Source organism: Myotis myotis, unplaced genomic scaffold, assembly GCF_014108235.1.
Source record: "Myotis myotis isolate mMyoMyo1 unplaced genomic scaffold, mMyoMyo1.p scaffold_m19_p_19, whole genome shotgun sequence".
NCBI lineage: Eukaryota > Metazoa > Chordata > Mammalia > Chiroptera > Vespertilionidae > Myotis > Myotis myotis.
Window position 1 is genome coordinate 29,567,069 of NW_023416323.1, and position 24,877 is coordinate 29,591,945.

The 24,877-nt window shown below is 41.9% G+C and overlaps 2 protein-coding genes and 1 pseudogene across 3 annotated transcripts in view; 1 reads left to right on the plus strand and 2 right to left on the minus strand.

Moving 5' to 3' along the window:
* The window catches only part of LOC118674526 (cytochrome b5 type B), a 28,866-nt gene extending 6,584 nt beyond the window's left edge, over positions 1 to 22,282 (minus strand). Inside the window, exons 1-4 of one of the 2 annotated variants that reach the window (XM_036346423.1) lie at positions 22,026 to 22,282; positions 11,010 to 11,138; positions 10,493 to 10,522; positions 10,305 to 10,356 (exon numbers count right to left, since the gene is read on the minus strand). In XM_036346423.1, the coding sequence (XP_036202316.1) occupies positions 10,315 to 10,356; positions 10,493 to 10,522; positions 11,010 to 11,138; positions 22,026 to 22,187 (363 nt within the window). In that variant the 5' untranslated portion in view covers positions 22,188 to 22,282 and the 3' untranslated portion in view covers positions 10,305 to 10,314. The remainder of the gene's footprint in view (positions 1 to 10,304; positions 10,357 to 10,492; positions 10,523 to 11,009; positions 11,139 to 22,025) is intronic. The other variant, XM_036346424.1, reaches the window with a different exon arrangement.
* Positions 11,010 to 24,877, minus strand: part of NIP7 (nucleolar pre-rRNA processing protein NIP7) — a 71,187-nt gene continuing 57,319 nt past the window's right edge. Inside the window, exons 5-6 of the transcript XR_004973657.1 lie at positions 23,896 to 24,047; positions 11,010 to 11,138 (exon numbers count right to left, since the gene is read on the minus strand). The gene's annotated coding sequence lies outside the window, so the exon portion shown is untranslated. The remainder of the gene's footprint in view (positions 11,139 to 23,895; positions 24,048 to 24,877) is intronic.
* On the plus strand, positions 12,737 to 14,895 carry LOC118674690 (annotated as a pseudogene).

Consider the following 24,877-nt stretch of genomic DNA (forward strand, 5'->3'; position numbering starts at 1 on the left):
GGGCTTATTTCATAATGAAAAGGGGAAGAATAAGGTAAATGGAAAGAAAATACCAAAATAACCTTAAAAACAAAATTTTGACAACAAAAAGAAATGAAGTACACTTCACACTACTAGTACAGCATGGATGAACCTTGAGAACATTATGTTAAGTGAAATAAGCCAGATACAAAATACCACATATTATATAAGTCCGTTGGTATGAAATGTTCAAAATAAACAAATTTAGAGGCAGAGAGCAGATCACCAGTTTCCTAGGGCTCAGGGGAAGAAGAGCTGGAGAAAAATTGAAAATGACTGCTAATGGTTTAGGGTTTCTTTTTGGAATGATGAAAATGTTCCAAAATAGACTGTGATTATGGTTGCTGAAAACCTTAAAAACAAAATTCTGGTCAATTGGATGGGATCCGAATTATCTATATAATAAAAGCCTAAGCGACCATTACAGCAGAATGTCAGCTGGACATCCCACAGGGCCCCGGACAGCGAGAGGGTGCAGGCCGGGCTGAGGGAACCAGCCCACTCCTCCCCGCTCCCGCATGAATTTTGTGCACCGAGCCTCTAGTATCTTAATAAAGCTGTAACTAAACTTTTTAAATTCAATTTAAGTAAATATCAAATGAAGTTATTGATTCTATTAACTTTATACTACAAAAGACCCTCTTACTGCCAGAGGACAATAACCCACTAGTATAGGCTACTGCTGCCCAAAATATCATCTTTGCCAATATGTAGAAACACTCCAGGGTGTGAACACAGAATATTAACTCTGCTTAACCCCCATATCAGTATTCTCCCAGGATTTTCAAAAATCCTACATACTGGCCTAGATACTTTAGAGCAGACCATGAAATGAGTTTTAATTTCATATATCCAAGACACTGTCATGCAAATGAATACATGCCCCAAACCTGAAAGAAATTAGCCTACAGGCAGGTAAAATTTCCAATAAAAGTTTTTAGATAAACTATATTAATATACTAATACACTTCACTAAGACCTTGATGATTACAGTTATCTGAGTCATATCTACTAGAATAGAACAAACTGGGCTAATTAAAACATGTCACAGATCAATCTTTGAGAAATACAACAAATGTTTTACAAATTTGGAAGGTAGTGTTAGTGATGATGGTATGTGCACCAAGTTAATTTGTAATGTTGCCTTTTAAAAATATTCCACTATAGCAGTCAAGAAATAATTGAATTCCATCAAGAAAATGTCCATGGTCTTTTATGCTTTATCCACATATAAACCAATGATTTATAAAACAAAAATTGTGGAATTAGTATATATATTTTTTTAATGGGATGATTTTCAAGGTTTACATGACAGCACTATGGAGTAATAGATGTATTATGATGTTTAATCTGCAACACATTAAAAGCCATATATATAATTCATATAAATGGATTCTCTAGATTTCAATGCTTTTAGCCTCTTTTATAACCAAAACCTTACATGTGTGCTAACTAGAGTGAGTCTTAGTGTAGTAAACAAACTGAGAGAAAAGAGAAAGAGAACCAGACCATAATGCTGAAATTTTAAGTTTCTAATAAGCAATAATAAAATTTTAAATGTGTATGTTTTTTAACTAAATATTTCAACCCGTTTGAAAATCAATCAATCCCGCCCTGGCTGGGTGGTTCAGGTGGTTAGAGTGCTGTCCCTATATGCCACGGTTGTGGGTTTGTTCTCCAGTCAGAGCATATAAGAATCAAGCAATTAATGCATAAATAAGTGGTCCAACAAATTGAAGTCTCTCTCTCTAAAAATCAATCAATCAATACATAATTAAAAAAAAAAAAGATCAACCCTTCCCTGGAGTCAAAAAGACCAACTTCCCTAACATTAGAGAAAAGAGAAAGAGGCATATTTTCTCTTTAAGATACTGACAGCCAAGTAAATGCCAAACTACAGTGACTCCACTTTTAATCAACTATAATGAAAGAGTTATTTAAGACACTGCTCTTAGTTAGCCAAGTACCCCAGCCAAGTTTGGAAAAGAGACAAAATAAGTTATTTTTAAATTTACAAAATTAAAAAAAAAAAAAAAAGGTTCTATTAACACAAAACCTTCCCTCACCTCCACCTTTCTGGCTTTCTATACAGTGTCCCAATTCTCATTTCCACTCCAAAGCTCTGTGCTGAATCTAAGGAATGTTTAAGTGAAATTCCTACAGTTTATGACTGACTTTAATTTATCCCTTTGGGTGTTCTGGCTGGTTATGTTCTTGCCCACATTTTCATTTACACGCAAGATCTTTGGAAAAGAGAACAGTGACTGCTCTGGATCTGGCATGGAAAGTAGTAATTGCAGTACTATATGATTTTAGTTACAAGAGAACAGATCAAATCCAAAGTTCTAGCCAAAGACTTACTAAGTAATTAATATGCATGTTTTTTTATTCTCCAAGGAGTTTGGAATATACTTCCAAAGAACCAAACTGCTTTAAGTCTACTCTGATTTTAGTTCAAAATGAACAGAAATTAACATGGGAGAAGAACACACGCTTAAAAAGTGGTGTTCTGTTACCATAGGAAATGATGTGAATTATGATTATAATGCATTAAAATATACAGAAGGGGCATTATAAGTGTATCTTTAGCCTAAATAGTTTATATTCAGACTTTCAAGAGTTTAAATAAAAAAGAAATATATTATAATATATACAAGAAGTTTATGTTTTAATTCCTCAATTGGGTGTTTGCTATTCCAAGAGGATTCTAAGTATTTAAAATTAGAAGTGGATTTTAAGCCACAGGACACCTTCAGCAAATTTAATGAGTGTTTGGGTGGTCTGGTAGTTTTTACAGCTTTTTATTTAGAACACGTTGGTATCTATGTGGCCAGGACCTATAAAAAACAACTCGGGAACTTTTGGCCTCAGACACTACTGGAGAGGACTTTTCCTCCTTAATACAATGGACTTTTACCATGAGCTATCACTATATGAATTTTAGTATTAGGTTCATCTTATAACATAAAAAGTTTAAGTACTGAAAGTACATGATTTCAACATTTTAATCCCAACAATGACACAGAAATGTGGTATGGATCTTGAGGACAGCCTTCTCATGAAGGTTCTAATCCTATCTAATAAAAGAGAAACATGATAATTAGCCATACCTCCACTACCCTTCCCATTGGCTAGTCAGGGTGATATGCAAATTAACTGCCAGCCAAGATGGCGGCCAGCAGCCAGGCAGCTTGAAGCGAACAGGAGGCTTGCTTGCTTCAGTGACGGAGGACTCCAACGTTCCCCGCCTGCCACTGCCGGCCTCTGAGCTTGCAGTTTGAAACATTGTTACAAATATAGAAGCTAAGCAAAACCCCAGAAACCTGCTTTCAACCAGCCGGGATCTCAGAGCTGGAGTTGAAACAGTGTTTCGATTACAGAACCCAAACAAACCAGATACCTGTTTTCAGCAGCCGAGGCCTAAGAGCTGGAGCCAAGCTTCAGAGCTAAAGCTGGCCCAGAATAAAAAAAAAAGAATAAAAGGAGCGGTTGGGAGCTTCAGTCACCCGCCAGCCTGAAAACAGCCCTCAGCCCCTCACCCAGACTAGCCAGGCACCCCAGTGGGGACCCCCACCCTGAAGGATGTGTGACCAGCTGCAAACAGCCATCATCCCCTCATCCAGGCTGGCCAGGCACCCCAGTGGGGACCCCCACCCTGATCCAGGACACCCTTCAGGGCAAACCAGACGGCCCCCACCCGTGCACCAGGCCTCTATCCTATATAGTAAAAGGGTAATATGCCTCCCAGCACCAGGATCAGTGGAGCCGCAAGGCCTCCCAGCACCAGGATCAGCATGACAGGGGGCAGCGCCCAAACCTCCTGATCGCCCTGCGGCTCTGTGTGTGACAGGGGCGGGGCCACAACCTCCCTATCCACCCTGCTCTGTTCGTGACAGGGGAAGGCGACCCAACCCCCTGATCAGCCCTGCTCTGTGCCTGATGGGGGGAGCTCCCCAACCCCCTGATCACCCTGCGGCTTTGTGTGTGACAGGGTGCGGCACCCCAACCCCCTGATCGGCCCTGCTCTGTGTGTGACAGGGTGCGGCTCCCCACCCCCACCCCCCACGGGCCCTGCTCTGTGTGTGACGGGGTAGAACCATAACCTCCCCATCAGCCCTGCCCTGAGTGTGACAATGGTGGCGCCCCAACCCCCTGATCAGCCCTATCCTGAGCGTGACTGAGGGTGGCATCGCAACCTCCTGATCCGCCCTGCTCTGTGCATGACAGGGGGCGGCGCCCCAACTCCCCAATCGGCCCTGCTCTGAGCCCGACCAGGGGCTGCACCTAGGGATTGGGCCTGCCCTCTGCCACCCGGGAGCAGGCCTAAGCCAACAGGTCGTTATCTCCCGAGGGGTCCCAGACTGTGAGAGGGCACAGGCCAGGCTGAGGGACCCCCCGCCCCCCGCCGAGTGCACAAATTTTTGTGCACCGGGCCTCTAGTCCTATATAATAAAAGGCTAATATGCAAATCGACCGAACAGTGGAAAGACCAGTCATTATGACACGCACTAACCACTAGGAGGCAGATGCTCAACAAAGGAGCTGCTCCCTGGTGGTCAGTGCGCTCCCACAGGGGGAGAGCCGCTCAGCCAGAATCCGGGCTCACAGCTGGCGAGCACAGCGGCGGTGGCGGGAGCCTCTCCCACCTCCATGGCAGCACTAAGGATGTCTGACTACCAGCTTAGGCCCGCTCCCCTATGGGGAGCAGGTCTAAGCCATCAGTCAGACATTCCCCGAGGGCTCCTGGACTGTGAGAGGGTGCAGGTCGGGCTGAGGGCCCCCCCAACCCGAGTGCACAAATTTCATGCACCAGGCTTCTAGTGTACTAAAACTTCTTTCTGGATGAGAATACTGTTTAACAATTACTGTCTTCAGAGCATATATCACTAGAGTCAGCCCAGGCAAGGAAAAAATATTTCCCTGTCAATAGGGGCAAAATTCAAGAATGAAAAACATCCTCTAAAACAGATTTCTACACAACTCTCTCAAGAACCCATTGTGATATAATATATATGACATTACTGAAAAATTAAAATTAAAACACTCATAGAATGATTCCTACAGAGACCTAAGAGAGAAAAAATTGTTATAACATTGGAGGGCTGATTTAAAATGAATGTTACCTTGTCTTCTAACACCTTGTTTTGCAAAACTACATATCATTTCTAAATAGAAGTCTACAAGAAGACATTAATCCTTGAGATCCTTCAGCAAAGGGTATTTGGTCTTTCAAGAGTGATTTTGCCATTACATTCTATGATTTATTTCAAAAGATTATGTACAAAATACAAATGTTAGACAAAAACAGGAACAAAGTAACCTGACAAAATTCTTTGGTAAATGGCAATCACTACTCATCTACAGGACTTCTACCTCCCCGTTCCAAACTGTAATAGATTAGGTTGTAAGTATGATAGGAATATTCAAGAATTCTTAAAAGGAAAATTTTAGTGTAACGTAACCAATAACTACATTACATAAACAATGTATCCTTTTCTCCCATAAGAGAAGGTAAACTGACTGTTATATATGGATAATATGTTATTTATGTGTAATAGAAAACTGTATTTATAACACAAGTAAGTAGCAGCTGGGAGAAAAAAATGTACATGACTTTAAACCCAATGTGTGGATTGCTTCTAGTATTATGTGAAATTTACTGGATTTCAAAAGTTAAACTTAAGTTTAAAAATTAATTTTAAAAATCTTTTAAAAAATGTTTAAGTCTCTATGGAGACAATCTTGTTTTTTTATAAAAAACAGCACAAATCCTGTTACAGCAAATGTCATTTCATTAAAACTTTCGTCTATGAAATACTAAATATCTATTTAAAAGAATGAGGAAGGGAAAAAAATTTTTTTAAATAAAAGAAAAAAATGACCCGGTGAGGTCGGGACGGCCCCAGTGAGGTCGGGATGGCCCCGGTGAGGTTGAAACAGCCCCGATGAGGTAGAGATAGCCCCGGTGAGGTAGGGACGACCCCAGTGAGGTCGGGACGGCCCCGGTGAGGTCGGGACGGCCCCGGTGAGGTCAAGACGGTCCTGGTGAGGACAAAACGGCCCCGGTGAGGTTGGGATGGCTCCAGTGAGGTTGGCACAGATAATGGGGACCAGTATAGACTGATGAACAGGGGTAGATACAAAGGCAGAGCAGCACTGAACAGACTGTCAAACTACAGTGGGAAGCCTGGGGAGGGTTTGTGGGGGGGGGGGGGGGGGGGTTAAGAGATCAACCAAAGGACTTATATGCATGCATATAAGAATAACCAATGGACACAAGACACTAGGGGGTAGGGGAGGCTGGGGGAATGTCAAGGGAGGAGAAAAGGAGACATATGTAATACTCTTTGTAATACTTCAAGAAATAAAAATTATTTAAAAAAAAAAAAAAGAAAAAAATGAAAGAATGAGGAAGATCTTTATGAACTGATAAGGAACAATCACCAATATAAAAATGTTTAAGTAAAAAGAAGCAAGGTGCCCTAACCGGTTTCGCTTAGTGGACAGAGCGTCAGCCTGCGAACTCAAGGGTCCCAGGTTCGATTCCGGTCAAGGGCATGTACCTTGGTTGCGGGCACATCCCCAGTAGGGAATGTGCAGGAGGCAGCTGATCGATGTTTCTCTCTCATCGATGTTTCAAACCTCTATCCCTCTCCCTTCCTCTCTGTAAAAAAATAAAATATATTTAAAAAAAAAAAAAAAAAAAAAAGGAGCCGAAACCGGTTTGGCTCAGTGGATAGAGCGTCGGCCTGCGGACTGAAAGGTCCCAGGTTCGATTCCGGTCAAGGGCATGTACCTGGGTTGCGGGCACATCCCCAGTGGGGATGTGCAGGAGGCGGCTGATCGATGTTTCTCTCTCATCGATGTTTCTGACTCTCTATCTCTCTCCCTTCCTCTCTGTAAAAAATCAGTAAAATATATTTTTTTAAAAAAATGCTTGAAGCTTGAAAAAATGTTTAAAAAAAAAAAGAAGCAGCAAGGTGCAGAATAGTATTATGAGATTTTTTTTTAAGGAAGGGATAGCTGCTCTATCTATCAATCGAAAATCTATCCACCCATCCATCTATCCATCAACCTATTTATACTTATGTGTGCACAGAATCTCTCTGGAAAAGGAAACAGGAAAATGGTTGGGGACCAGAGGGAATCACTTTGGTCAAGTTATTGGGTCTAGTCATTGTAATGAGATTTGACTAGTGAAGTAGGTGAACTGTCAAGTAGGTAATATCGGTTGAATAAATGAGACATGGTACCTGCTTTTTTGGTCAGAATAGCATATGCATGTACCTTAATCTCCTGAACTGATGGCAGTGATAAAAGAGCTAATCAATAAGTAAATGCATACTCAAAAGAGAGATTTCGTGGACCACAAGGTGTCTAGATTACTTGCAGTACAGTAGGCAGGCAGGCAAACTGGCACAGAAAACACTAAGTCTGTTTCCAAGACAAGTTTTCATAACCAAAAGCAGATCAGAAAAATGATAAGTCAAATATGAATAGAAGGTTGATGGCTCTCAGCATGGGGACCGATCCGGTAAGGGAGAGTCACAGAGACAAATAGGTTTTTTAACTAGCTAATTATCTTTGACTGAAGCAAATAAAAAAAAAATTATCTATTGCCAGATCTGTTTTCTAAGATTTTCAGTTTTAGTATTTTAGTATTTCAGGGCCTTGAACCTCAGGTATTATAATCTCAAAAGAAAACAATGATAACCATCAATTATTTACCTGCAAAAGCAGTATGAAAGGTAGTTTCAAAAAATCTGGGGAAAGGTTCCTTATTTATACTCTGAAATCGCAATGTTTGGGTGTTTTTTGTTGTCTTTTGTTACTGAGGGGTGGAGAGGAGTTCAGACAGGAAAGATATATGGAGCTGTGGAAGGAGAGGTGGAGATATAAAGGAAGGGAGAAGAAGTAAAATGAGAACTATCCCATAAGGCAGGCTTTTTAAAAAATGGCTTATTTATAGAGGTTCAGAAACTCTTAACCAAAAGAAAGTATTAATAAAATTAACATTACATCTATTTCTTCATGGTGAATATTTAAACTAGGACAAAAAATTTTTTTAAAGAGACACCTACATCCTAGACACAGAAGTGCCTATTTAAAACCTCCGTAAGAAATAAATCTGAGGGACCAAGAATTTCTTCCTGGGCCTGAAATCAGGTTAAACTACAGCTCTATGACAACCTATGTAGGTGGTCTTGAAAATTTTCCAAAAGGCTTTTTTGCTTGCCTGATCTGCTGAAGTACAGCAGTGTGACTGGAACCACTCAACTGCCAGACTCCCTTCTTAATGGAGACTGTCCTTTGGGTATAACATTCAGGAGGAAAACAGATACCTGAAAACACTGCCTTTAATCAGTTTAACCCAGGCAAGAGCCAAACTACATTTGGAGACTTTTAAATTATTACAGAATTTGGTGAGCTGAAAGGGTTTCTTCTTCTATATTTATTACAAAAGGTTCTAAGCCTCCACAGTTTTAATTTAACTGAAACATCTCTCCTTAATTCTTTGACCTATAGAAGGCAGACAGTGCTTTGCACAGAAGAGAATTAATAAAAGTTCCCCATGTTTCCTAATAAAAGACCAACACATCATTCAGCAAAAAATCTGGTGCTTGGCTACCTGGGTTACTTTAAAGGCAAATTCCAAAGTCCTACCTCCAGAGATGATGAATCAGTAGTAATGGAAGCCCAGGAAATATACATTTCAGAAAACATGCCAAAGGAGTCCAATAGAGGTGGCACGAGCAGAATTTGAAAATCACCACTCTCCATTCCTATTACTACATACTGTATTACCAAGAAAGGAAAACAGCAACAAGAAGCAATTTGTAGACTTCTAGACATTATAATTCCAAAAATGTTTTCCCATTTTTTTTTTTTAATTTATTGATTGATTTTAGGGAGAGAGGGAGAGAGAAAAACACGGATTTGTTGTTTCACTTATTCATTCACTGGTTGATTCTTGTATGTGCCCTGACCATGGACTGAACCCACGTTATTGGGATGATGCTCTAACCAACTGAGCTACCAGGCCAGGGCCTCTATTGTTTTCGTAGAAAGGGTGCTCTCATGGTTCCTGTGCAGAAGTGAATCATGGCTCCCAGATACAAGGTGCATCTCTTGTACAAATGGATTATCCCTTGAATCAAATGTTGACCTCTGAGAGCAATGTTTCCCCGACATAGTCAATAAACAAAACCAGGCTAGTTCAAATTTTCTTTTTTTTTAATCCTCACCCAAGGATATTTTTTATTGATTTTAGAAAGAGAGGAAAGGAGAGAGAAACATGGATTGGTTGCCTACCACAACTTAGGTATGTGCCCTGACCAGGAATCGAACCCCAAACCTTTTGGTGTATGGGACGATGCTCCAACCAACTGAGCCACTCGGCCAGAGCCAAATTTGTTCTGAATTAGAAAAGTGAGGATTCAAGAATGGATGGTATATGTGTTAGGAGGGGAGGGCAAACAAACCAACAGTGCTCACAAAGCATTTAAAGAGCCATTTCAGCCCCCTTCATAAACAATTCAACAGTTCAGAGTAGCAGAAGATAGCAAGACAGAGAGTTAATTTACACACTCTAATTGCAGGGCAACAGATGGCAGACATTGTCAAGCAATCTCGGGTTGAAAGAATTCTTGTGTCTAGGCCAACTTTAACTGCTGTGTCGAACATGTTAAAAAATTCCAGCTCAATGAGGAAAGGGAAGGAACAAGGTAGAAGGGGGAAAAGGAGAAGGAGCATCACTCCCATGATGTCCTAGGCATCTACTTTTAAACTGCTGTCCCTTTAAATCAGAAGGCAGTGTAATAGCTATCTATCTGATGGACAGAAATCAAGGAAAATTGTGAGGGAAGAAAGGGGGTGAACCACCCAGCTTGTGGGAAGCAAAAAAGGCTTTCGTATTTTCTTCCTGTTACATTATGCAGTGCACATTAAGGTTTTTGCTGTATCACTGAGTAAATGGGAAGGGTTGGGCCCATCTGATACTACAAGGTAAAAGGATTAAATTTGGGAACTAGGGACAGAAAGGCCTGTTCTAGTCAATTACTTCCGTCTATAATGCCTTCTAAGACTTTTAAGAGAAAAATCAACTTTTCAATTCTTTTTCCAATACAGACGCAATTATTATCACCTACACTATTTAATGTAAGACTAATTATTTTCTACAACAGAGCTCATAAACTAATTTCTTTCAAAACCATATAGGGCATGGTGTTAGAGTTTCAATTTTTTTAAAAAATTAAATAGAAACATGAATAAATATTTCCTACTGTTCAAGACTCAGCTATTCTTTTTTCCTGAGATGGCACAGAGTCCAAATTCCTGAAAAATAGGATTTTTGCTTGGGGGAAAAGTAAACACTTCTCTTATTAAGATAATTTTTTTTAAAAGCAATTCTATGTGAGTAAGTAGAAATATAAACACTTGAAACACACAAGAGAAACAGAGGACTTCTTACCTTGCTACCACTTTCAGGTTTAAGGTCATTCTGTTAAAAGAGGAAAACAAATAGTATTTTAAGACATATCCCAATGAATGCTCACATGTGCTTGTTTCTAACCTTGGAACATGGAAACGAATTCCCTAAGAGACATCAGGGTCTGCAGAAGGGTATGCCTGACCCTGAGCAGATCAAGGTCTCTTGTTAGAATGGTATGGTTTAAAAAGTCCAGTTACCATCTTTAGAAAGGAATTTGCAAGAGCAACCAAACCACTATATTAAGTAGAGATGTTGTTAACTACATTACAAAAATCAGTCAATCGATTAAACAAGGACATCCACAATCAGTTTCCTTAGCTTTTCAGAGATACTACATGTGTCGCTTTACAAACAAGACGCTGTATCGTTGCACAGTGAGGCCAGGTGATTCTGGAGAAAATTTAGCCTGATGGCTGGGTTGAATGAATTTCCATTGTTCTGTGGCTGTTCCGGAGCTTTCCTCCCCATTAGCACTCCTAGCCCAATGGGTTCTTACCGGATGCACATCACCGATATAGTACTGCTTTAGCATTTCTCTGGCATCAGAGGAGTGGCCTACATCTTCAAAGCTTTCACTTGCATCTGCACCAGCTTGTTCCAGCAGAACCTCTTCTCCGCCAGGATGCTACAAGGGAAAGATAGTTACTGAACAGAGGGCTCTCTGAAAAGCAAACCAGTAAAAGTTGCTTTCCTCTCTCCTCTTTTCCCTTCTCTCCCTTTAATGGAACCAATCAACACTGTGTGCCACCTGATAGGATGCAATGGGAAGAACACAGCATTACTTCCATGGTATTTTGGCCACAAAATGCACAATATGGGTATAATTGTGAGGAAACCTAGGATAATTGCCAATTGATAGTCTACAAAACAACTGACCTTTGATCTCCAAAAATATCAAGGTCATGAAAGCTGAGAAAAGACTGAAGAACTGTTCCAGACTGAAGGAGCTAGAGACAAAATAACTGGGAATGTGTGTGCTCCTGGGTAGATTTCTTTTGCCAACATTAGTGAGATAGCTACAGAAACCTGAATGGAGACTCTGGGCAAACAAATACATGAAATCTTTTATTCTATTCTTGCAACTTTTCTGTAAGTTTGAAATGGTTTCAAAACAAAAAGTTAAATGAATTAGCAGTAGAAAGTAGATTCTATCTACTAGTATAACTTACAAGCTATAGCATTACCCTGGACCAGGGGTCCTCAAACTACGGCCCGCGGGCCACATGCAAATACAAATATTGTATTTGTTCCCATTTTGCTTTTTTAATTCAAAATAAGATATGTGCAGTGTGCATAGGAATTTGTTCATAGTTTTTTTTTAAACGATTGTCCGGCCCTCCAACCGTCTGAGGGATAGTGTTTAAAAAGTTTGAGAACCCCTGCCCTGGACAAATGAAGAAATTTAGATAGCTTAATTTCCTTATTTGTAAAATGGAGATAATGAGTACCTATCTTAACTACTATTGTATTAAATGAGATAAGGATATGAAATACTTTGTACTCAAGAAGAGAGAGTACAATTTGTATAATGTTATCATCTGTGATTTTAAAAAGCAGATACATATATGTGTGCATATGCATAAAAATTCCCTGGAAACAAGAAGAAGGCGGTAGTTGGGAGACAGGCTGGGAGAAAGACTTTAAACTACAGACCCTTTTGAAATTGTTTCACCTAGTGAAGTATTACCTACTCAGAAAATAAATTTTTAAATGTTTTTATTGATTTATTAGAGAGAGAGGAAAGGAGAGGGAGAGAGAAATACACTGCCTCCTGCTCGTTCCCTGCCAGGAATCCCAGCCTGCAACCTGGGCACGTGCCCTGACTGATAATTAAATGGCGACCTTTTAGTGCACAGGACAACACTCAACCAACTGAGCTACACCAGCCAGGACCAGAAAACAAATAATTTTTTAAAAGTTAGATTTGGCACAGTCCCTGACCTAAAGTAAATACTCAATAAACTTTTACTTACAACTAGCAAATTATTTGACATATTATCTAAAATTGTATTTTTGAACTCTCAAGTAATGCTGTTAAGTAGTTTCTTTTTATAAACTTTTTGGCAGGACTAATATGATCATCCCTGTCTGAAAAATGAATTCAGCTGGAACATAATAATAAGTGTAACCTCCCAGTCATAGTCACTTGCCTATGAGCTCCCTGATGATAAGAATTACTTCTACTTTGTCTCCTAAAGGTCTCCAGGCAGTGGGTTGTCTCCCATGCCGGTATTTAAGCCTGCTGTTTTAAAGAGTAAAGGGTTAGATAGCCACCACTCATCTGCTATTATATCCGAAACCTCTCAGCTGGATTAAGCTATTAGTTTTGGAATTGTGTCCCAGTTTGCTCTAAGTACCTAAACTATGAAAGATATTTTTCCTTTATGACATATTCCAACTTATTATGTTGCTTTTCAGAGTAAAAGGATAACAAAACTTATTAGTGGCTTGAAATATTTCAGGGAATGATTAAATTTATGACTTCCTACACAGCTCTTTCTATGATAAAATATTTCATTTTCAACAATCTCTCACCACTTATAAACAAAAAAATACTACAGCAGAAATAAGTACAATTAACATTTTTATGTGTAATACTCGTTTTTCGCATATATCCACTCAATCTTTTCAAACATTAGTCCATAAATATTATTAGTACTTACTATTTTTTTAAATATGTATTTTTATTGCCGAAACCGGTTTGGCTCAGTGGATAGAGCGTCGGCCTGCGGACTGAGAGGTCCCAGGTTCGATTCCGGTCAAGGGCATGTGCCTGGGTTGCGGGCACATCCCCAGTAGGAGGTGTGCAGGAGGCAGCTGATCGATGATTCTCTCTCATCGATGTTTCTAACTCTCTATCTCTCTCCCTTCCTCTCTGTAAAAAATCAATAAAATATATTTTTTTAAAAAAATATGTATTTTTATTGATTTCAGAGAGAGGAAGGGAGAGGGAGAGATAGAAACATCAATGATGAGAATCATTGATGGGCTGCCTCCTGCACGACCTCTACTGGGGATTAAGCCCCCAACTCGGGCATGTGCAACCCCCTCATTCTTAGATTGATGCTCAACCACTGAGCCATGCCAGCCCGGTGGTACTTACTATTTTATGTACTAGGCAGTGATAAAGGTTTTGTGTTTTTACAAAAGTGAATTCATACAGTATATACTGTTCTATAGCCTACTTTTTTTCACTGAGGCCAGGGGGTCAGAGTGGTCCAAAAAGCCCTACATTTAATAGCTCCCAAATGTGGTCTTAATACAGATGGTTTGGAACATGCAAAGATTTCAAGGAATCCTTGGTTTCTGTTTTAGAATTCTATAAACTTCGGATACTCTTATTTATTTTTATTGATTGATTGATTAAGGTATTACATATGTGTCCTTATTGCCCCATTGCCCTCCCAAACCCCCACTCATGCCCTCACCCCCCTGTTGTCTGTGTCCATTGGTTAGGCTTATATGCATGTATACAAGTCCTTTGGTTGATCTCTCCCCCCAGATACTCTTGTTTTAAATGAAATGGCATTCCAGGTGGAGGCAGTGCGAGAGACCAGAGACCCAGGCCTGTCCCGGGCCCTGGCCTAGCTGGCTCTCAGTGAAGACAATGGGTGGGAGCTCCTGGTCTACTCCATCCTCAGGCTCAGGGTGGTCCTGCCCGTTATCATCACCTTGTGCGAATGACCCACCACTGTGTGTCCGCCCTGCTGCAGAGTGATGAGCTCACTAAGAAGCAAGGATCTGACAGTTAAATCCTAATTCAAAGCACAGTTAGGTAAAATAGAAATTATATTCCCAAGCAGTCCTTCTTCACATGGAAATATTACTTCAACCACCCAGAGGACAGATTTTTCAAAAAAATAAAATAATGGGGAAATAGAACCGGCTTCTCCTATGAGTGATCCCACTATGCTCACTGACATAATGAAAGGGAATTAACAAATGTCCTCCCCATGATTCTTATCTTGGTAAATGGATCAACAAGACATTCTCAAGCTTTGTTACAAGCAAAGTCGTAGTTCCACTGACCCTATTTTAAGTCTATGCTACTGCAAGGAATCAAACTACTCACATTAATTGCATCCTGGTACTTCTGCTATGTATTTGGGCTTCAGAGCATTTACTCTCTTTGGTTCTGGGCCAAGATAATGCCAATGACCAATCAGAAATGATGCAAGAGCAATGTTGGAGCAGCCATGGCCGTGCATGCAGCAGACACCAACAAAATTTTCAAGACAAAGTGGGAAGTTTTGGAGCTAATGGATCACCAGTGGGCACTAGATTATGTCAAAGAGGAACTCATGGTCAAAGATCTCCACTTTGAAAGCATGTTCAAATAGGAATTACAGATCTCTATTTTTTTAAGACCAAGCACGGATTAGCTCTGCTAGGAACTTGGAGTAGCCCTTCACCTTGTACCTTTTGTTTGAGCTGGTGAGCATGCAGCAAGGATCCTTCTGGTTTGAGCTGGGCTTGCATTTATGTTTGAAATTAGAGGAAATGAGGATTATGTGCTGGGTGGCACTTAGAAAAAGGGCTATTTTTTAAATGCTTTAAAATTTCTTTCTGCCCTAGCCGGTTTGGCTCAGTGGATAGAGCATCAACCTGCAGACTGAAGGGTCCCAGGTTCAATTCCAGTCAAGGGCTCATGCCCAGAGTTGAGGGTACGATCCCCAGTGCAGGGCGTGCAGGAGGCAGCCGATCAGTGACTCTCTCTCATCATTGATGTTTCTATCTCTCTCTTTCCCCTTCTCCCTTCCTCTCTAAAATCAATAAAAAATGTATTTAAAAAAATAAATTAAAAATAAATAAATACATAAATAAACAAATTTTCTTGCCCTGACCGGTTTGGCTCAGTGGATAGAGCGTTGGCCTGCAGACTCAAGGGTCCCGGGTTCGATTCCGGTCAAGGGCATTTATCTTGGTTGTGGGCACATACCCAGTAGGGAGTGTGCAGGAGGCAGCTGATTGATGTTTCTCTCTCATCGATGTTTCTAACTCTCTATCCTTCTCCTTTCCTCTCTGTAAAAAATCAATAACATATATATTTAAAAAAAACAAAAGAAACATTTTCAATTATAGTTAATTACCATGTGCAATCAGCCTGAGTTCTAACCGCAGTAAGCGCTTGTTTTCTTGAGATGCAAACCCCCCCATAAAATGTTTTAGCTGGTATCTTTATAACTTCCTCTACAACAGTAATAACTTTCATTAATGAAAACTTAAAAACTATGGATGAGCAAAACAAATCTCCCTGTGTTGTTCATTTTGCAACGACAGAATGACATAAAGAACAAATGTGTCAAAACTTTATTCAAATGCTCTTTTTCAGAGTGACTACTCAGGGGCAGGACAGATTTTGCAAGCCTTCTATATCTCTTAATACTGAGCAGGGGAAATCCGTGACCCTGAGACACTGCTGGGTTCTCAAGTACCTTCTAGATGACCAAAGATGGGTTAAACAATGACTGTACTTAATGCCACTAAACAATGAGAGGTTCTTGGTCTGGAGTTCGGATCCACTGGGGGGAAAAAAAAATCAATGTACTGTCTATAGCCACTCAATAACTAAATATCCAGTTATTCTGGATGAGATTTTATGTATCATTATAAAAGGGGAGAAAGGGCACCTGGCTGGTATGTCTCAGTGACTGAGCATCAACCCATGAACCAAAAGGTCACCAGTTTGAATCCCAGTTAGGAAATTTTGAAGAGGACTGGGCAGAGAAAGATGATAAACCTGGGTAGGAAACAGGAAGAAATAGTAAAAGTTCATAGGTATTTGCCCTTGGATTAGAAAGAGCCTAGTAGCCTAGCCTGTGTTGCTCAGTGGTTGAGCGTCGACCTATGAACCAGGAGGTCACGGTTCGATTCCCAGTCAGGGCACATGACCTGGTTGCGGGCTAGATCCTGGTGTGGAGCATGCAGGAGGCAGCCAATCAATGATCTCTCTCATAATTGATGTTTCTATCTTTCTCTCCCCCTCTCTAAAATCAATAAAAAATATATGTATTTTTAAAAAATAAAACAGGGGTGCCACCTACAAAGTCACCACTACCCAAAGTCTGAATTACTTATTTAATGTCCTTCTTCCCCCACTAGACAGTAAGCTCCATTAGAACAGGGAGGACTTGTCTTATTAATGGCTGTATTCTAGAACATAACATGGCACCTGAAACCCAGTGAGATCTAGGGAGCACTCTGCCCTCTTTCCCTCCCACCTGCCCTCTCTGGTACATGCTCACCGAAGCCCACATACAAAATAAGTAAAAATCAATTTGCTGATGCAGGGCCTCTCACCTGGACAGTGTTGGAGGTTAAATTTCACCTCATGTTATTCCTAGTCTTCCCTAGGGCTGTCACCACTTGGGATTGCTCAAGGAAAGATAGTACTCTTTCTATAGATTTGTTAATTCCACAAGATATGTAAATTGCATTCTTTTGACCAGCCTTGGAGAAATCCAGTAAGAATTGCTATTAGTTAAACTCTGAAGCTTTCAGGAGTTATTCTAGGGATGCATCAAAAAGAGCCTGCATTCTCAGTCTTACTGAAGGCAAGCTCACGCTTCGCCCTGCACCACAATTACTTATACACAAATCTCATCCTCCCTTTAAGTCCAAGGCAGCTAATTCACCTTTGAATCTTCACAGCATCTGCTATACTAGTAAGCACTCAAAAGATGCTGCAGGAAAATGTACTTTATTAACAATGAAAATAACCACTAACATTACTGAGCTCTTTATACCAGGTACCATGATAAGTCTGTAGTAATTATCTAAATTAACTGTCCCAACAACAACCCTGTGGAGTAGGTACTATTATCTCCAGTTTACAGATGGGAGAGGCCTTCACAGAGCTTATTTGCACAAAGTTACACAACTATTAAGTGGTTAAGTAGGAAACGGAACCAGACATAAACCCCAAAGCCAGCACTCTGCCTTTAGAATTCTATTTCATATATACAATTCACCAAAATTCTCTTCAAAAGATACTGTTAAGAAAATGAAAAGGCTAAATACAGACTGGAAGAATATATTCGTAATACATATACTGAAAGAACTTGCATCTAGATATATAAAGAACACTTTCAAGTCAATAATGAGAAAACAAACAACCTAATTAAAAAATGGGCAAGACTGAACAGACACCTTACAAAAAGACATACAAATGGCCAATCAGCCCTTAAAGATACTTAACATTAGTCACCAGTGAAATGCAAGTTAAAACCATAATTACATGCCAGGACACACCCATGAAAAGCACGAGAATGGCTAAAAGTAAAATGACAAATACCCTGTGTCAATGATGATGTGGAGAAACTAGAAAACTCATGCACTGCTAGTGGGAATGTAAAACGATGTAGCTACTTTGGGGAAAGTTCTCGCAATTGCTTGAAAAATTAAAACAAAACAAAACATATGACCCTGCAATCTCACTCCTAGACATTTACCCAAGAGGAATGAAAACATATGTCCACACAAAGATTTGTACATGAAAGGTCATAGCAGCTTTATTCATAATAGCCAAAAAAATGAAAACAACTCAAATGTTAATCAATAGGTTAACAAGTTTTAGAATATCATTCAACAAAATAAAAATAGAGACAAATTGCTGATATATAGAATAAAACAGAGATGAATCTCAGATCTATATGCAAAAGAGTGCATACAGTTTTCTAGTATTCTAAATCAATGGTTAAATGAGGGCAAAGGTTCTACAAATGTTCTATATATTGATTGTGATGATTACACAGGTGAGATTTTTGTCAAAACTCAGTAAACTTTACATATAAAAAACTGTACATGCCCTAGCCGGTGTGGTTCAGTGGATGGGGCGTCGGCCTGTGAACTGAAGGGTCCCAGGTTCGATTCCGGTCAAGGGCACATGCCCAGGTTGTGGGCTCAAACCCCAGTGGGGGACTTGCAGGAGGCAGCCGATCCATGATTCTCTCTCATCATGGATGTTTCTATCTCTCTCTCCCTCTTCCTTCCTCTCTGAAATCAATAAAAAATATATTTTTAAAAATCTGTACATTTTATTGTACGTGCATTGCCTCGCAACAGAATTCACTTGGGGGGTGAGGGGCCAAGATAGCAAAATATTACTAACAACCCTAATGTTTCTCAATAGGAGACTGCTTAAATAAATGACGACCCAGACAACAAATTCTGTGAAAAATAAGAAGTGTTCCAGGTATCGATGTGGAAAGATTCCTGATAGGTACAGTTAAGTAAACAAGCAAGGCACAGACAGTGTGTTCAGTACACTACTTTCTGTTTTAAAAAATAAGAGTGGGAGGGACTATTTCACTTTTGCTTACATATGCAAAACAAATTCTGGAGAAACACAAACAATAGTAGTTAACTTTAGGCAGATGGGAAGGCTTTTCACTGTATATTTGTATGATTTATTCACAAATAAAATCAACCTAAGTTCCAGAAGAAAGGTACCTGGCTCTAATTTCTCTACATCCCATTCCCAATCCTTCCAAATTATATTTAAAATGTGAAAGCAGTTGGCTGAAAAACAAACCTAATACATACCACCATAGCTGGTTTGGCTCAGTGGATAGAACGTCGACCTGCGGCACATGCCCAGGTTGCGGGCTCGAGCCCCAGGTAAAGGGTGTGCAATGATTCTCTCTCACCATTGATGTTTCTCTCTCTCTCCCTCTCTGAAATCAATAAAAATGTATTTGAAAAAAAGAAATAAAATAAAACAGACCTAATACCCTAAGTCTTCCCCATCTCACCTACTAGTAATAGAAACCCTATTCTCCCAGACCTTCAGGCCAAAATCTTTGGTGTCATCCTTGACTCTTTTCTCTCACTCCTTAAATCCAATGTATCATTAAATCCTACTGGCTCTACCATCATAACACATCCAAAATCTGACATTTCTCACCATCCTGGACCAAGTCACCATCTCTTGTCCTGCCTCCTTAATAAGCTGGGATCCTCAATTCTACCTTTGCCCTCCTTCAGTCTCTTTTCAACAGTGCAGCCAGAGTGATAGTATTACACCATCAGGTCACATCATGTCACTCCTCTGCTCTACCGTGGTTTCCCTTCTCAAAACAAAAGTCAAAATCCTTGCCAAAACCGGTTTGGCTCAGTGGATAGAGCGTCGGCCTGCGGACTGAAAGGTCCCAGGTTCGATTCCGGTCAAGGGCATGTACCTGGGTTGCGGGCATATCCCCAGTAGGAGATGTGCAGGAAGCAGCTGATCGATGTTTCTCTCTCATCGATGTTTCTAACTCTCTATCTCTCTCCCTTCCTCTCTGTAAAAAATCAATAAAATATATTCAAAAGTCAAAATCCTTTCTAAAACCTGCAAAGTTGGTCTGCTATCCCCTGATCCCGATGACATCTATTGCTATCCAGCCACTCTAACCTGCCACGCTGTTCCTCAAACACAGAACACATATTCTCCCCTCAAGGCCTCTGAACTTGCTCCCTCTGCCAGGAGTGCTCCTCCTGCAGATTTCCACATGGTTGGTTCTGTAACTTCTGCTGGCCTTTGAGTCATCGTCTTACTCAAGCCATCTCTGGCCAGCTTACCTAGAATCTCAGCCCATCATCCTCATACCCTCACCCCAACATACACCCATACTCCTCTTCTCTGCTTCATTTTTCTTCTGAGCACTTACCACTACCTAACACAGCATGTATTTTAGTTATTTACTCTGATTATTGTCCACTTCCCATAGACTGTAATCTCCATGAAGGCATGTGTTTAATTATCCACTGCTGTAGCTTCAGCACTTAGAACAATACCTGGCACATAGCACCCGCTTGCTAAGTATGTGAATAGTGAGTGAATGAATGAATGGGCTTGGAATGAACAAGAAAACAAGAGTTGCCGAAACCGGTTTGGCTCAGTGGATAGAGCGTCGGCCTGCAGACTGAAAGGTCCCAGGTTCGATTCCGGTCAAGGGCATGTACCTGGGTTGCGGGCATATCCCCAGCGGGGGATGTGCAGGAGGCAGCTGATCGATGTTTCTCTCTCATCGATGTTTCTAACTTTCTATCTCTCTCCCTTCCTCTCTGTAAAAAATCAATAAAATATATTTAAAAAAAAAAAAAAGAAAGAAAACAAGAGTAGAGACCACAGAACAGGAAAGTAAAATGGCGAAATGCAGGTAAAGATCTGCAGCTCAAGGTTTAAGGGAAGCCTTGGGCCCTAACCGGTTTGGCTCAGCGATGGAGCGTAGGCCTGCGGACTGAAGGGTCCCGGGTTCGATTCCGGCCAAGGGCATGTACCTTGGTTGCGGACACATCCCCAGTAGGGGGCGTGCAGGAGGCGGCTGATCGGTGTTTCTCTCATGGGTGATTCTAACTCTCTATCCCTCTCCCTTCCTCTCTGTAAAAAATCAATAACATATATTTTTAAAAAAACCAATGTCCTTTGGGGGAAATTTTACGTGTTAAAGGTTTTTATAGATTTATGAATCAGGATGTAGATATTTTCCTCCCTAGGCCCCAAATTAATAGAAAAAGTAACTTGTATATTTGCTTCAGAGAAAGAACTAATAGAAAGGAACTTTTTTCTCGGTTACATTATGCAAAAATTCCTTGGAAATTCATCTATTGCTCAAAATAAAATGATACAGACCAATATATAACAAAACATGTGTATATCAAAGCCTCAGGGATTGGGGGCCCAGGGAATGCCTGCTGCAAAAGAGCAAAAGGAAACGCTTTAGGGTGCTGAAAATTGAGTGGCGAAACTTGAGGTTGTGATTACATGGGTGAACACATTGTCATGACTTACCTTTTAAGTGGGCACACTTCACTGAGTGCAAATTACACCCCAATTAAGTTAATTTAAACAAATAAACCTCTCCTGTTCCCTTAAGGTGAAAAAAAAAAAAAATCACTCGATTGTACCATGATCTCAAAGGGGACTTATGTAATATCTAACAGAACACCTTGAAAATGTAAGAGGAGGACAGAACCTGAGTCAACGGCCAAAGAGAGGTCAACTCGGGACCCTCTGGCCTCAAGGTGAACTCAAGTTAGAAAAAAATGAACGCAGCATAGTGGAGGGAGGGGTGAATCTCAGCTTCTTATCAAGAAAATGAGAAACAAAAAGGGTGTCACTTCAGACGGCAGAGTGGAAAGAGCGGAGGCTCATAAGGCTCTGGGTCGGAGGCAGTGTGTGGCCTTGGGGGTCCTCGGTCTCTCTGGGACTCAGTTGTCCCTTCTGTAAAATGGGGATCAATCACCACGCTGACGTTCACCCAGCACACAGTAAGTGCTCGATACCTGATAAGGCAGCAGTGCACGGCATTACCCAAGACACCAGAATTTAGTGCTGACTGGCAATGTGTGCATATAATCCCCCACCCCGCCCCCCGCTTCCCCCTCAGAGGGTGGAGGCCCCTGGCGAACGCTTCACCGCCCTCAGCCGGACGTCCATTCCCTCCGACCCGCACCCCTGGCGGCCTTTCCTGGCCCGACCACCCCTCACCCCGCAGCTCCAAGGGCCCTCCCGCCTCCCGGGCCCCACCTCGTTAAGGAAGCGGGTGATATCGTAGACTCGCCCGTGGATCACCAGCCATATCTCCTTCGAGGAGTTGCGCTCCGCTACCTCCTCCAAACGGTAATAGGTGACGGGGGTTTCCACCCCTGGCCCTTTCCCATCGCTGCCGCTCGCTCCCACGGTCGCCATGAGGCCTGAGATACCTGCTGTACACCACTCCCCGCCTCCCGCCGCTAACTTCCTCCAGGTGGACCCGGCGCTCGGCCCTCCCCGGCTTCCGTAGCCGGGACCCACAAGGCCGTCGGAGGGGTCCTGGCCACAGCCAATCACGCTTCCGACAACTTCCTGGTTCGTTTTCTTTTCACCAATGAAACGAGGGGTTCTGTTTAAAGTCCCGCCCACTCCCCGCCTGTGCCTCAGGACGTAGTCCTCGTTCGAGATCCACTTAACCAATCAGAATCGCCCACCCCCTCCAATCTCGCCCGTGGACACTGTGATTTTGGGATGGTGCCTAGTGGGGACACGTGACAGGTGTCACTCAGGAGAGGTTTGCCCTGCGCTCGGCCAGCCGGCCCGCAGCGTCCTGAAAGGGTCTCTGTTTCCCGTCGCCCTTCCCTCCGCCGTGGGTCCCTCCTGAGTCCCGTTAAGCTCGTCCTCCCGCCCCCCCATCCCCCGCCCGCGCGGCCTGCATTCCAGCCTCGGGTTTACAGCTTTGCTTTGCATGAGAACTGCCGAATCCCGCCTGGGTCTCAGTCTCCGCACCAGTAGAATGGGCATGATCATTTATAGAAAGGTGTGCTGTGGCCGATTCGGTGCGAGAGTATGTCTGCAGAGCTATTGGCACGCGGCAATCAACACATAAGTGAATAGGCGGCGTTAGAAAAGGCGGGGCGGCTGGCTGGAAGCCTCGGGACTGCCGCACGGGGTACGGGGTGGAGTATCCCCAGTTTCGGCCGCTGCGAAGAATGATTTTGTTATATGTCAGTTATATCTCAATAAGCCTGGAGGCTGGATTGGTTTTTAGGCAAATTCTTTGGCGATCAGAACGCACCTACGCTGTTTTCGTTTCCGCCTGCTCTAAAATAGAGATTGCCTCAACTGTCACGGGCCAGAGGGCCCAGCATTTAATAACGAGTTTGGTCAATGTGCAGCGTTATGAGCTGATCATGTTTAACTGCCCTTACAACTGACAAATTGTTCGTGGGGAACTGTTTTCATCAGGTCAGGCTCCCGGGCTCTCCACAGGCCACCCCAACCTGCTGGACCAATGCCATTCCGTTTTACCAGCCTCGTGCACCAGCTGCGACTCCAAACCCTCTTGGTAATAAGCTCACTTTTGTGGTCATACCGGGCCCCTCCACTTACGACACCCATTTCCTTCCCATGCTACTCACTTTTCAAGCCTCAGATCCGCCCTTTTCACAGACTCTCCTGCCCTTCTGAGCTTCCGTGACTCCATGTCCTTGTAGCACCTGAGCAAATTACTATTCGAGGAAACCCTCTGTATCTAAAATCTTACCTTCCCACATTTACCTCCCTCATTAGCATGAAAACTATGAGTGCAAGCCCGAATGATTCTTTGGACATTCCACAAACTCTAGCTCCAAATATTTGCAATTCATTTCAGAAGTATTTACTGAGCATTTACGGGGTCACAAATGCTGTGATAAACTCTAGGGATAGAAAGGTGGCATCACAAATAAGCCCTCTGAAATAAACAAAAAACACGTATACAGTATATAAGTGTTAGAAATGGAGATTGGCATCAAACGCAATGGGGAGCAGCTCTGAGCACATGTTTGTTAAATAACACTTACGCCTGGTGTGTGAGTCACCTGAGGAGGCTATGTGAAAAGGGCAGATTCCCTCCCATCCAGACCTGACGTCTCTTCCTCACCTTGAATCCTGGCTTGCCTCCTTACTTTCACCAATAGATCGTGGCGTGAGTGGTGCCGAGCATGTTACAAAGTCTGGTCCTCGAGAGGCCTTGAAGTTTCCATCTCCACCATCTTAGAACATTACTCCAGGATCTGGCTGCCATGAAGAAGCCTGGAATTAAAGACCAGCCATTTAAATGCTGTCTCAACCGAGCCCACCCCTTAATCGATTTGTCAACTGAATGCAAACACATGAGTAAAGCTAAATGAGCAGAACTGCTCAGTCAACCGCAGAATCATGAGAAATACTAAAACACTAAAAAAAAAAAAAAGTCCAGTGAGTATGCATATAGAATCAGAAATCAGCATTTTTAGCAAGTATTTTGGGTGACTGAGGTGAGTCATCTGTAGATAACTGTGGGAAACACTGCACTTTGTAAAAAAGTATATAAGCTATGTCTTTATCTCTCATACAGTGAGTTAGTAAAAGTCCACACCATTTCCTTTTCTACCTCCACCTCTATTGAAACGGTTCAATAGTGATTTTAAAAACCCTAAGAGGGGAGCCTGGAAGAGCCTGTAGCAATGGGCAGGGTTGAAGATATAAATCTGGAGTAACACAAAAGCAAAAGTGGGCTTTCTGAGAGGAAAGAGGGTGGAGTCCTTCCAGTAGTACTGGTGTCACAAGCTTCCTCAAGGGGACCTGGGCAAGGACAGGACCTTGGAGAGGAAGGGCCACATGGTGAGTGCAGGGAGATTGGACCCTCAGTGCCAGGGCTCCCAGCCAGCGGACGTACCTGAACCCTAGGGTGGAGGCAGTCAGCTCTGCAATAGATCTTTCAGTGACCAATGTGGACTGAAAGCTAGAATGTTTTGTACCATGTAAAACCCCGGGAGGAGTGAGAGAAGAACATCCCCATATATTACAGACTAATTTGTCACCACTGTGGGAAGTGGATTTAGGATCAAATCAAAGTTTTTTTAAATTAATATTTAAATTTC